Here is a 14,594-nt window from a genome sequence, read left to right on the forward strand (position 1 = left end):
AACCCTAATCCTGCTTTAGTCCTGGTTTAATTCTCATTTAAAGTTGAGTCCTGGTTTATTCTTGGTTTAGACTTTGCTTAGTTTTGGTTTTCTTGTTTTATCCTGGCTAATTCTGGGATTGGTACTGTTGTAGTCCTGTTGTAGTAGAAAATGTGTCCCTCCTACAGAGACCTTCTCTGAACATTCAATCATTTCATCAAAGACCATAAATTAAGATGTAAAACTCTGTTTTGAATGATTTTTGAAGAAATTTGAATAAAAAAAGCATATTTTTCTAAAAATAAAAGTGGACTTGTGAGGGGAAAAAAAACCCATTTGGCTATACATAAACACTGGGTTTTTGCAAAGGTTTTGTGGTTTTAAAACTATGAAAAGGAAAAAAAAAAAGATAAATCTGAAATCAAGTAAATATTAATATGTAAATGAGGTCCTATGAGATGAAAAGGGAAATGTGGCATTAGCGCATTATTATAATAAAATACATTATTTTATGGCTGAGTTACAAGAGAAACAAATTGGGGCCAGCATAACTTTTTGCTCTCAAAATATAATAATATAAATAATAATAATAATTTCACTAAATTTTGACGTTTTGAATTTTGGTCTATGTTTAATATCTCTGTAATTACTGGGCCTGTCCACATGAAACAGACCTGGTTTAGTCCTGGTTTAGTCCTGGTTTAGACTTGATTCATGGTTAGTATCTCTATAATTACTGGGCCTATCCACATGAAACACGTCAGTTTCAGTAGTTTTCTGCTATCAGTTGTGTTATCAGAGTGCAGTGGAGCCTGTGTGACCTCGTCAGAGACAAAACAATATCTTGTATTTATTTACTATTTATTTATTCTCACAAATTCACTTCCTGTTTCCCAAGTTTCCAAGGCAACAGCGCATAAACAATCCGCTTTCATGTTTATGTTTTTGAAAGCTGAAGGTTGGTGGAGAGGAGTTCAGTCATTGCTTCAGAGCCTGTGTCCTGGTTCTTCCTGTTTCATCTTTTCCCAATAAAAGCCCCAAGAGTCACGTTGCATCTGTGATTTATTTTGACATTGAGGCGGGACACAGTGGGGGGCGGACTCAGTCAGAAGAGCAAAACAAAACTCAAGGTGAAGGAGAGAAGTGGGGTCAGAAAATAAGTTTGTTTGTAATGTATTTAGTCCAAGCTGGACTATATATATTATATCTCCAAAGTCACATGATTAACTTTCAAGAGAGAAAGGATGTTTTTGGAGCTTTCCCCCATGTTATCACATTGTTCCCTCATCAAAAACATGAGGAGGTTTTAGATGTAATCCATGCATGTTTGAGTAATGTAGCGATCTCTCCTGGGCCCTATTTGAACCCCCTTTATGGTTAGCAATACAAGCCTGTACAGGGCTGCGTCCACAGGCCTACATCACCTGCAGGTTTGGAAGAAGTACAGAAAGCCAACAAGGCCAAAAAACAATTCGCTTACAGTGTGCTGGCACGTAAAATGTATATTAATCCCCGGATTCCTGTATAAAATGAGCGCCACATTTAGAACACTTATAAAAAGGCTCCTCCTCTGTTCCCTTTTACTCTGCACTGACACATTAATACTGTGGGTTTATTTTCTGGTAATAAACATGGATCTATGGAAATAAAGCTCACCTGTCCCCAGCCTCCATAAACAGATCCACAAACCAAATACCAAATACAGCACCTACACCAAACACAGCACCTACACCATAAGGCAACAGCCAACTACGCTGACACTCTCTTCCATTAAACACATACAGGGGGCAGTGTCCTGAATCCTGATCATGGTCATATTTCATATCCTCCCCCTCCCTTTCTCTCTCCTCTCCCCTTATTCTTCATCCATCTCTCTCTACCCCACTTCCTCTCTCTCTCTCTCTCCCTCTCCGCCTCTCCTTCTCTCCATTTCAGAGCCATGTGCGTAAATCTCAAGTCAGATCATAAAAAAACTCCATATTTCACTGGATCAAAGACACAGGGGGTCACTACTTTACTCCTACTGTTTTCCTAATGGAGGGAAAGAAAGAGGGACAGAGGGGGGAGAGAGGAGAGGGAGAGAAGAGAGGGAGAGAGGTGAGGGAGAGATAGGAAAGGGACGACAGGAGAGGATGGCAAGAGAGGGAGGAGAGGGGGAGGAGAGGCAGAGGGAGGAGGGGGAGAGAGAATGACAGAGGTGGTGAGGAAAAAGGGGAGAGGGATGACAGGAGAGGGAGAGAGGGAGGAGAGGGAGTACTGAAAAAGAGGAAAGGGAGAGGAAGGGAGAAGAGAGGAAGAGAGGAGAGGGGGTGAGGGAGAAAGGTGTAGAAAGAGAGAGGAGAGAGAGAAGTGAGGCAGGGTGGCAAGAGTGAGGGTGGGTGAAGAAAGGAAAGGGAGTGGAAAGATAGAGAGGGGAGGAGAAAAAGGAAAGGGTGAAGGAGAGGAGAGGGAGAGAAAAATGGAGAGTGGAGAGCAGAGAGATAGAGTGGGGAAAGGAGAAGAGAGAAGAGGAGAGAAAGCGGCGGAGAGCAAGGTGTGAAGAGGAAGAGGAAGGAAAAGCAAAAAGAGGGCAGAGAGAGGAAAGAGAAAAGGAGAGATAGGGGGTCAGCGAAAGAGACTGAGTGTGAGAGAAACAAGACAAAAGGATGTGAGAGAGGGAGAAAGACAGAGGGCAGAAAGAGTGAGGAAAGAGTGAGAGAGAACATACATGCAAGAGAGAGAGAGGAGAGAGAGTGAATGAGAATGATCAGTTCCGGCTTGAGGAAAAAAAACCCTCAAATATCAGTGATTTTAAGAACAATTTGATTTTAAATTTCATAAACTTGACCTCTCTGTGACCCCAGACACAAGGTAAACATGTTCACATCAAATATATATTTTTTACTGATACAATGGTAATACTGATTTATTCTTAATGACAAAAACATTGGACATGATGGAAAAACTGTTTAATAATTTGGTGTTTTGGTTCAAGACGATTATCCAATTAGAGGCAGAAAGAGCCTAAAGTGACTGTCTCATTTAAGTTGCCAGTTTCAATGCTGAAATCCAGTTGTTTTAAACAAAAAAAGGACTCTCTGCTCTAAATGGTCACTCACTTCCTAAACCCCAGCACCACCAACCTTGCATCCGTGCTAATGCAGCCTCTGCCAATGCTTTTCTTGACAAAGAACAGCAACATTTCCATATTTTCATGTTTTATTTTAGACTCAAAGCAAAAACATCCCAAACAAACACATTCTTTTAAATATAACAGAAACAAACATTTTTATACTGAAATATTATAAAAGTTATTTTAGTAGAAAAGATGGAGCACAGTGAATCTCATAGGCACAAGTTTAGAGTTTAGAGACACTGAACCAGAATCCAGCAGAAGAGTGAAAAACAAAACAAAACATAGAGCAAACATGATTATTAAAGGTGCTGTACACAATTCTCCCCATGAGTCCAATGCCCCCTGCCCCAATACAGATATACACACAGATATTCAAGTCAAAATAACTTCACTGTGTACTGTCTGCATCTAATTATGAAAGGTTTTATTGTCCGAGAATCATGAAGTGCATGTTAGCGTTCTTCTTGTTGTCAGCAAAAATATGCTCTGGTATCTGAGAGTTGTGAAAAGTGCTTATGAACTCATGATGGTGAATAATTTGGATGCTCAGAATGCATAAAGTAAGTGAAGAATAACTTTGGACCACTGCAAACTGTTTAAAATTAACTAGTTCTATTTTTCATGTTTTTAAATCAGGTACAGCTCCTTTAAGACCAAACTAGAAATGTTTAGAGACAGTTTTGAACAGATCTGAAAATAATAATTATATAAAAATAATAATCATAACAATAATAATAATTATAATAGCACAAAAGGAATGTATTTGGCAGCAAAATGATAACATCCATCTGTCCTGCTTCAACCAAAATGTTTATAATCATGTTCATGTTTAAGATCAAATCTCAGAACAAAATATTCATAATTGATTAATATAGTGCTTAAGTTATTTGCAGATGCTGAACTTTGTGCCACTTTTGTTTCATACGGTAATCTGACAGTTACACAGCCAACTCCACCTGAGAGTTCTGACCTGTCTCAGTTTAAACCAGAGCCACTCCACAGTGTTGTGGCTGTATTTATATTCTCAGATCAAAAATGCACGTTCATCAATGTTTGCTCTGGCAAAATGCAGGAATAGAATAAGAAATACACTTGATACCAATTCCGATACCATAATGACAATAAAAACAACTCTTTATTTTGAGAATAGAATGTGATTTTCAGCAATAAATGGTAGTACCTTCTTTTATATTACCATGTAATATTACCATGTGTGTAATCCCTCAGTCGTCCAGGTGGGTTCCATAGTGGTCCATGGGCGTATATGGGTCTACGTCATCTTTAAACTTCCTCTGATACAGCTCAAGCTCATTCTAAAGCTATTCAGGTAAGGTTAATTTCTGTCCTGACAATGGGACTTTTTTAGTATTGATGCCTGCGAACAATGATAATCTAGTTTTGATACTAATTTTAGAATCAATTAGTATCTGGTTTTTGATACTTTTGACAGTCCTACGTCCCCGGTCAGACTGCATGTGTGAACAGGGTTTTGGGTGTTTGGGTTGGGGTTAATCACCCACATCGCTGTCCTGGTTCCCGATGAGCCAAAGGAAGTGGAAGCTAAGAGCGAGCAGTGCCGTGCCCAAAAGGTCACCCAGAGCCGTCAGATATGGGATTGAAAAACTGTCTGGGTCTTTACCGCTGCGCCACATGGAATGCACCATCCAGTCTGAGATGCACAGCAACAACAGCACCTAAAGAGAGAGAAGAGAGAGGAGAGGTGAGGAAGAGGAGAGGTTAAAATAAAATAAAACTATAGGAAATACTAAACTAGATACTCAAGCCCCAAGAGAGGAGAGAGTGACAGAAAGTGATAGTGTGATAGTGAGATAGAGTGTGGTAGAGTGATAGGGAGTAATGTAGAGTGTGATAGAGAGATTGAGCGATAGAGAGTGATAGAGTGTCAAAGAGAATGATAGCATGTGATATAAAGTGATAAAGAGTGATAGCATGTGACAGAGTGATATATAGCGTGATAGAGAGTGACGGTGTGACTCATCCTTCAGTGTCTCTGGGCTAAAAGCTAAAAAATTACGTTTTTTTGGTTGTTTTTTTTAGTTCTTTGTTTCCTCTTCTTTTAAGACCCACTTCTTTACAAAGTCTGTATTTAGCATCACAACAAGATCTAAAAATAATGCATTAACTTTAGACACGACTTTATCTGAGATTCTTTGAAAACAAAATGCTTAAGCTTGCCCATTAATTTTGGCTAACACCCTCCTCCTCCTGACCCCATGTTAGTTTGTTTAAATCAGACTTGTTCTTTAAACTGTTCTTTTCAGAGCTTTTAAACATGTTATAGTCGTTTCTTCTCATTGACCCTCTGAAGTTGTAATTGGAGTTATATATGTTTGAGTAATCTTTAATCGCTTATTTTCAAGATGCCATTTTGCCGCTCAACCACTGTATTCCCCGCCATCGGTACGCGCCCATTTTGGTGACTTCCTTCTCCAGTTTTATTTTCTTAATTGGTGATACTTGTAGGATTCAGCAGGGTGGCGTAGTCATTTAGTGAAGTGTGCAGCTATCCAACAGCATGTGGCACTTTGTTGTGATGACATTTACGCCGACATCACCTCCCCTTGGACATCGCAGTTTTCTAACGTACAAGTCAGCTGACTTGTTTCTTTTATCAAGTCATTTTAGATGAATATTGTGATATAAAATGTGCAAATTATAACAATGATCTAGGGATGTCAGAGATAATAACTACAGTACGCACAAGCACTGATCTGACTTAAGAAAAGCAATATACATAAAATCTCCGAGAGCTTCGGATAAACTTGGGCCAGTAATGAGACAACCAGCTTTATCATAATTTAGTTTTTGAGAATTTAAGAGCGAAAAAGTGTAAAGTCTATTAAAAGATAAGAAGGGAACATAATTCAGTCCGAGTGAGCTGCCCAGTGCAGAGGAGTTAGACAACAAAGAGCTTCAGGGACACAGGTAAACAGGAGAGCAATGTTCATCTCCAAATGTGTGATTCAGATCTTAATAAAGACCAGACAGATTCAGGGAAAAACATAGCAACACATGTGGTCACAGTTAATCCTCCACCTCCATAAAAGACTGAGGCAGTGTGATGTCAACCAAAGCGTTCGGCTCCAAATGAACCCAATCAAGGCTAGCAATTATAGTGGCTAATCTGGAGCAGAGTTCCAGATTTGAAAATCCAGGTGTGTAATCAAAGAGCCAGTAAGGAGCGAGGTTGTTGGAGGTACTCGTCCTTTCCTGCCAGACCACCGGTTTTCTCAGCTGTCAATCAAAGCTGTAACGCTAGCAGGGGTGCCCCTGATTGGTCTGTTATTAATGTGCATATCTTGATTTATGGACAAAATAGTGAAATAAAACCCCAGGATCGTGTGACAGGTTAGCTATGTCTACAGTCTATGGATTAGTCCTGGCTCACTCCTGGTTTAGTGCAGCTCTTGCATCCAAATGAGGAGAGTCAAAACTATGGCCCAGGGGGAAGGATCATAGGCAGTGCTTTTATTGCAAATAAACTCGATACTCGATCGAACCTCAACTTTTGTATTGGCTCTGTGCAAACAGCTAGCTCCTATTAGGTCACTGTCAGGTTACTGTTAGGTCACTGTTAGCACCACTATTTCCTGTCTAATGATATGTCCATGGTTAATGCTAGTGTCGGGTTGGGAGGGACAGTCTGCTGTGATTGGTCATTTTAAGTGATGAAATTTCAGAACAGGGTTAATTAGTTTAAGGTTAAGGTTAGGGTTTGGATTAATTAACATGTTAGCAGGAGTAACTTTCAGAACAAACAGCCTTATCTCAACATACACAAAATAAAACATAAAACTGTCAAAACAACATTTAGGCCTCTTCATAGCAACAGAAGCTAACATGTTACCGTGGCAACCAGAGCACTTCTATCCCTCCAAACATGACTACGGTATCTTGTCACTAACCAGTCTCCATGGGCCCAATAGCCCGATGAGGTTCATGTGGTCTTCCGATAACTTATTGAAATAGATTATTTTTTCAGACCAAGTTTGTTTTCTTAACTGACACTATTTGGACTGCTCACTAGCGCCTCACAGTGGTCACATGAGGCAAATACCACTTGAACAGAGGAGGACAAACATAGTTGCTGCATAACAGTTGCATAATTAGGCAACAGAAATACATAAATCTGCTCATGGGACTTTAAACTGGGACAAAGGGGCCTTTTTACTCTCACACACCTGGGATACTATCCTGAAGAAGTCAGACTGGAAAACGTGTTTATATCAGCTGACTAGACACCACTCTGAGCAGTCCAATCTGTCAGGGATGAAAACAAACTAAACCTTGGTCTGAAAAAAGAATCTATTAGAATAAAACCAATCTCTATAGAGTTTTGTCAAGTCACGCTGAAATAAATAAATACATAAAGATGATGTAGTGGACAGTTATAGGTGGATGTCATTGACAAGATGTTAATGACTAAACAAATTAGAATACTTCACCAGAGAACACTGCTGTGTAAAGAAAAGCAGGTGTTGAATCTCAATGGTAACACTAATGCTAATTTTAAACTATAATAAATATTAAAAAGCAGCAGTTTCGATTACTGAAGTAATTGAAACAAAGGATTAACTTTGAGACACTGTGCCAATTACGTTTCATTATGGTCAAAAAAGGCTGGACATTCCTGATCTAAAGCAACGGACAGTATTAAAGTCGACTTATTCTGCAAAATTGAGCTTTAATCCTGTTCTAGTCATTTCACCAATGATTCTCTGAAGTTGTATTTGGAGTGATCCATGTCTGAGTGATCTTAATTACTTATTTCCAAGATGCCATTTCGCCAATCTACCTTCGTTTTCACCTCCACCGGTATAAAGCCACTGTGACGTATGCACTCCTTTCTCCCATTTTATTTTCTTAAATGGTGACAAACAATTTGTCCGCATTGTCTAATAACCCTCTGTTCGCTAGTGTGATGTGTAGTTATCCATAGGAGGGGCTGACAGCATGTCTTGCCATGTTGTGATGACATTTACAGTGACTGTATGACGGCTCCACAGTTTTCTAACGTGGAAGTCAGCGGACTTGTTTCTTTTATTATAGTACAACTTTAATATAGTGATTGAAAATGTTCAAATTATAACATAATGATCCATGGGTGTCATAGATTATAACTACAGAGCAGACACAAGCACAATATGTCTGCTTTAAAGTGCTGCCAGGCTTCCATTTGGCTCTCCTCCATCTTCCTCCATGTAAATCCCACATTCAAATTGACTTTGAGCTGTGCTGATGTCCACAGAATCTAAAACACACCCTCTCCATAAAGGTGACTTTATAAAAATACATTATCATTTAAACCGAACCGTCGTGACGTCAGTCCTGATGCCTCCAGCTCTGTAATAGCACTGTGTAACATTATTCTACTCGCCACAACTGGCAATTGAAGAGGAGAGAATTAGAGTTTTATTAGAGAGGAAGCAAGAGCCAGAGGAGCGGCTGTTTTGGAAAGTAAATTAAAAGGATACTAAAGGAACTACCTCTGACATTTAAACAATTATGAGTGCTGCAGGACAAAAGCACGATGCAGGAAAGTGAAGAGGGAACAGTAACCATGAGATTATGAGTAAAAGTCTCACAGTATAAACAGTTAAAAGATTGTGCATTATTAAAGCTCTTGGCTATGTGCTGTCTGCATTAAATGCCATGTGCCTGATTTTTACTGTTTTAAAAGCATCAAAAATAGAACTAGTTCAATTTAAACAGATCCAAAGTTATTCCACTTACTTTATGATGTCAGAGTATTCTAATGATTCACCATGATGAGTTTATAAGCACTTTTTAAAACTCTCAGAGACGGATGGAGTTTTGCCATCAACAAATAGCATGCTAGCATGCACTTCCTGATTCTCTGACAATAAAACTATAATTGCATGCAGACAGTACACAGCTGACTTATTCTGACCTCAAGAACTACTTATACAATATATCTGACTCATTTTGCTGAAATATATGGGAAGAATCAGGTACAGGTCCTTTAAGACATTATCAATTCCAAACCTGAAAGTGGCATGTACTAGATTATGTCATAGTTGAAACCAGACGTTTACATATAGTATATAAAAACGCACGCACGCACACACACGCACACCCCCCCCCACACACACACACCCCCACCCCCCCACACACACGCACACTTTTTTTTCTCACTGTCTGACATTACATCAAAATAAACTTTTCCTGTTTTAGGTCAATTAGAATGAATAGTTATTTCTATTTGCTAAATGCCAGAATAACAAGAGAAAGACAACTTTTCATGACTTTCTTCAAAGTCAGAAGTTTACATTTAGTAAGATTACGATGCCTGTAAAAAATTTGGGAAAACCCAGATGATAATGTCATGTCTTGGAAGCTTCTGGTTACTGACAACATTTGAGTTAATTAGACACCTGTGTATTTGAAGGAACACCTGAAACACACTGCATCTTTGTATAACATCATGGGAAAGTCAAAAGAAATCAGCCAAGATATCAGGAAGAGAATTGTGGACACAAGTCTGGTTCATCTGCAATTTCCAGATGCGTGAAGGTGCCATGTTCATCTGTTAAAAAAATTATACGCAAGTATAAAGACCATGGGAATGCTGTGCTTTGAGCTGAAATGTGCATATCAACCCAAGAACAAAAGCAAAATATCTTGTGAAGATGCTGGCTGAAGCTGGTAAGAGTGTGTCATTATCCACAGTGAAACAAGTACTGTACCGACATGAGCTGAAAGACCACTCTGCCAGGAAAAAGACATTACTCCAAAAGAAACATAAAAAGCCATATTACAGTTTGCAAATGCACACAGGGACAAAGACCTTAATTTTTGGAGACATGTCCTGTGATCTGACGAAACTAAAATGTAACTGTTTAGCCATAATAAGCATTGTTATATTTGGAGGAAAAAAGGGGGAAGCTTGCACGTCTGAGAAAAACGATCCCAACTGTGAAATAGGGGGGGTTGCACTTCACAAAATAGATGGCATCATGAGGAAAGAACATTATGTGGAAATACTGAAACGACATCTCAAGACATCAGCCAGGAAGTTAAAGCTTGGGCGCAAATGGGCTCTTGCTAATAGACAATGACCCGAAGCATACTGACAAACTGGTTACAAAGTGGCTTAAGGTAATCCTAATTGACCTAAAACAGGAAAAGTTTAGTCTGATTTCATGCCAGACAGTGAGAAAAAAAGTGTATATCTTTTTATAGACATAAAGTGTATGTAAACTTCTTGTTTTAACTGTAGATATAATACACATGCAGATTTCAGTCTCTACTTTAAACCTTTAGATTCACTCTTTCACTCAGCCCTTTATTTCATGTGATGAATTTAAAACCCATCATTGTAAACTCTATGAAAAAGCAGGTAGAAAAAAAAGTACAGAACAACACTGTATAAAATGTATTTGTAAGGGACTGCGACAGTAAATCAAGATATGAACATTAATAACAGACAAAATAGTGAAATAAAAACTTCAGGACCAAAATGACGAGGCTCACTGCAGCAGTTACAGAGAGATGGGTGACAGTTTTTCATTGTAAAGTGACTTGGAGTTACTGGAGCAAGAAGTGTGCCCTTGCTCACTTCCTGTTTGGAAAGCGGCAGTTAGCAGGTGAGCCATGTCCATTCTTACATACAGTCTATGTCCTCTGTTTGATTCTTACAGTACAAGTACTACAATCACATCTGACCTGCAGACTTCGTATAGCTCCTTAAGCACTGATGACAAATAGACAAGCATCTGCAACATTAAACTATCCTCTTTCAAATCTATCCCTTTGCTAATAATACTTGTACATATTTTACACCAGCTCCTGCTTGCCCTCGGCTTTCCCATAACGCACTGCAGTGTTGAGTGTTTAATGCCTTGGCAGGTTCACATTCTATAACATCCTCCATCTTGTTTGGCTCAAGAGAATCTTTTCGAAAACCCTTCCAACCATTTTACGTCGAGCTGCTCAGGTTTTCTGCACAAATTGTTCCATTTGGGTCCCATTTGGGAGGTGCTTTCACTTTAAATAGGACATTAGCGAAGCGTGCCAAGCTATTTCGGCTTATCGCTGGTTTTAAAAGGAGCAATCTGAAGTCTATGGTTTTATACAAAGGCAGAGTCAAATGACAGGGTTTTAAATGTAGAAGATGAGATATGTAGTGAAAACTGAACATATGGGTTTGTGTGTAAGAAGGAGCCCAGCGTTTTCAATGGATATTAAAGGTACAGTATGGAGGGGGAGGTTTTAGTGTTGATACTAAAATTTCAAATTCTATTTCAACACCAATGAACAGACTCAATACCTGATACCAATTCCAATGCATAAGACAATAGAATATGATTATCAACATTAAATAGTACTGCTTTCTATTTTTTACCACGTGGCCTTATACTAGAACATGTTTAAAAGCTCTGAAAAGTCCAGTTTACAGTCTAATTTAAAGTGTGGACCTTGCTTCATTAGTGATGTTGAACAGATGTTGCGCTTTTCAAATCTGATGAAGTGTGGCACAATTAAAGCAATGAAACCTGCCGCCATTTTGAGAGCTCCAGAACAGCTGGAGCCTGTTCAGTACAACGCTTCAATGTGTGAGTCTGCTCCCTGACAAGTCAGCAAAATATTACTTTAATATTCTCTTCATCAATAAATCCTAAGCTCCACTGACCCTCTCCTCTGCTCTTCTGACCCTCTCCTCTGCATCCTCTGCTCCTCTGACCCTCTCCTCTGCATTCTCCATTCCACTGACCCTCTCCTCTGCCCCTCTCCTCTGCTCTTCTGACCCTCTCCTCTGCATCCTCTGCTCCTCTGACCCTCTCCTCTGCATTCTCCATTCCACTGACCCTCTCCTCTGCTCTTCTGACCCTCTCCTCTGCATCCTCTGCTCCTCTGACCCTCTCCTCTGCATTCTCCATTCCACTGACCCTCTCCTCTGCCCCGCTGACCCTCTCCTCTGCTCTTCTGACCCTCTCCTCTGCATCCTCTGCTCCTCTGACCCTCTCCTCTGCTCTTCTGACCCTCTCCTCTGGATCCTCTCCTCCTCTTACCCTCTCCTCTGTACCCTCTGCATCCTCCATTCCTCTGACCCCCTCTTATGCTACTCTGCATCCTCTGACCCTCTCCCCGGCTCCTCTCCCCGGCTCCTCTCCCCGGCTCCTCTCCCCGGCTCCTCTCCCCGGCTCCTCTCCCCGGCTCTTCTCCCCGGCTCCTCTCCCCGGCTCCTCTCCCTGGCTCCTCTCCCCCGCTCCTCTCCCCCGCTCCTCTCCTCCGCTCCTCTCCCCTGCTCCTCTCCCCAGCTCCTCTCCCCTGCTCCTCTCCCCTCCCCGGCTCCTCTCCCCGGCTCCTCTCCCCCGCTCCTCTCCCCCGCTCCTCTCCCCCGCTCCTCTCCTCCGCTCCTCTCCCCGGCTCCTCTCCCCGGCTCCTCTCCCCGGCTCCTCTCCCCTGCTCCTCTCCCCTGCTCCTCCCCTCTGCTCCTCTCCTCTGCTCCTCTCCTCTGTTCCTCTCCTCCTCTGTGCTCAGTATGTCTCTTCTTAACCGCTGTATTATAAAGGGATTACTGGAGCATTGGATGTTATTGCTTAAATGTGCTGTTTGTTTCTGGAGTCACCTTCATGCTAAATCTGTACTTTACATTCTGTTTATGTCAGCATCAGCCACACATACACTGTTTATGAGGAGCAGCTTCACCTCGGTCACAGCCAGACACATAAAGACGGAAGTAGATGTAAACATGTGTTATTGTGTTTGTAACTGCCTTCAGAAGACACTAAATTTTATTGTCCCTGTGAGGATGAATCTGCATATCTGAATATTTTTTGACAAAGCAAAGGGTGGCTACTTTGAGGATTTAACATTAAATATATAAAAAAAGTTCCTTTTTTTTTTTTGCTACATAATTCCATATATCTTGTTTCATACATTTGTCATTAGTCTTCTGTATGCAAATAAAATGGGATGTTGACTGACCTGTAACAGAGCTGCAGCCAGGTACACGGACATAAAGATGGGGGTCAGAGTGGTGTGCCCACTCTTCATTAGGTGAATGGTGTAGAGGAAGATGAGGTGACCCGGGATGACCAGCAAGAGGAGTACCTGAGCAGAGCGGTGATTGGCTCCTGACAGAGAAGAAACACGTGTTATATTTAGACTGTACAAACCTTATTTCTCTCTGCCCACTTTTCCCATAAATGCAACTAAACCAAGCTTTCTTTGCAGTAGCACTTCTGTGGAAATCCTGTTTTGGCGCTTAAATATTATAAAAAGTAGGTTAGTTTGTGCCAAACAACAACAACAACAGGTCAACACTCTACCAATTCTCTGGGAAGCTTTAAAACGGCTCTGTAGTCCCTATAGAACTTATAGCACTCATAGCATTCGGCTCCAGTCAAATAAAGCTCATCGAGGCTAGCAGTCATAAGGGCAAATCTAACCAGGAACCATATTTGGAAATCTGAATACGAAACCAATCAGGATCAAGGCTGTTGCAGGTAACACACCTTCCAGCCCATACCGTTGGTCTCAATCAAATCTGAACAGGAGCACCCTGATTTGTCTGTTAGTATTGTTCATATCTTTATTTAGGGACCAAATAGGGAAATTAAAACCCCAGGATTATTTAGAGCAGGTTAATACCAAGATTTTAAGGTCAGAATGACAAGCCTGTGTTAAAGATCCCAGTCTGCCTTGTGTTTTGTGCTGTTTTTCCCCCTCCCTTCTCTGTCAGAGCCTGGAGCTGGGCGGAGATTCGGGCTACTCCCATGCACACCTGCAACTAATTACTAATCAAGCTGCACCTGGGGAGGACAAAGGGAGCCAGGACCTGACACTCAGCGTCAAATCGTCCGGGTATCCACAGTGGTATGGCTCTGCTTGGCTCAGTGTCATGTTTTTGCATTTGCTATTCTTTTCTAAGTTGGATGCTTTTGCTCCTCATCAGATCCCACTCCCTGGACCCGCTCAGCTCCTCTGTCTCCGACCCAGCTCTCCATGACTGGTACAAAGCTCATTTCAAGGCATTTCCTTGCAACCTGCCTGGTTGGGCCAAAAGGGGGCGCCCATCAGTAGGACTGCGAGTATTGCTGGGTCAGCAACATCCCAGAGAAAAAAAATAATAGATTTCAGCACAAAGCTACCTAGTGCTTTCGTACTGTTACCCTACCCATCTTGGCCCTCATTGACTCTGGAGTGGAGAAAGACTTCCTTGACCAGCAGGTGGCCGAGCAGTCCGGGGTAGGGTTGGTGCCACTGAAGGAACCGCTCACAGCCTTAGCTCTCAATGGGAGGCTGCTAGCCAGAGTAACACATATGACTGAGCCTGTCACCTTAGTCCTGTAATCACCATGAAACCAGGCGGTTCTACGTCATTTCCCCTCCCACTACTCCGCTCATTCTGGGTCACTCCTGGCTGGTAACTCACAAACCCACAATTGACTGGGTTAGGGGAAGGGTATCGGAGTGGAGTCCCTTTTGTCATGCGAAAAAATTAAAGCAGTAA

The 14,594-nt window shown here is 41.3% G+C and overlaps 1 protein-coding gene across 1 annotated transcript in view; it reads right to left on the minus strand.

Annotated features, from left to right (window-relative positions):
• Positions 1-3,162: 3,162 nt before the first annotated feature.
• Positions 3,163-14,594, minus strand: part of slc41a2b (solute carrier family 41 member 2b) — a 49,358-nt gene continuing 37,926 nt past the window's right edge. The window contains exons 11-12 of the mRNA XM_033976275.2: positions 13,067-13,215; positions 3,163-4,788 (exon numbers count right to left, since the gene is read on the minus strand). Coding sequence (XP_033832166.1) covers positions 4,603-4,788; positions 13,067-13,215 — 335 coding nt within the window. The 3' untranslated portion in view covers positions 3,163-4,602. The remainder of the gene's footprint in view (positions 4,789-13,066; positions 13,216-14,594) is intronic.

The sequence above is a fragment of the Periophthalmus magnuspinnatus genome, chromosome 12 (assembly GCF_009829125.3).
Source record: "Periophthalmus magnuspinnatus isolate fPerMag1 chromosome 12, fPerMag1.2.pri, whole genome shotgun sequence".
NCBI classification, from domain to species: Eukaryota; Metazoa; Chordata; class Actinopteri; order Gobiiformes; family Gobiidae; genus Periophthalmus; species Periophthalmus magnuspinnatus.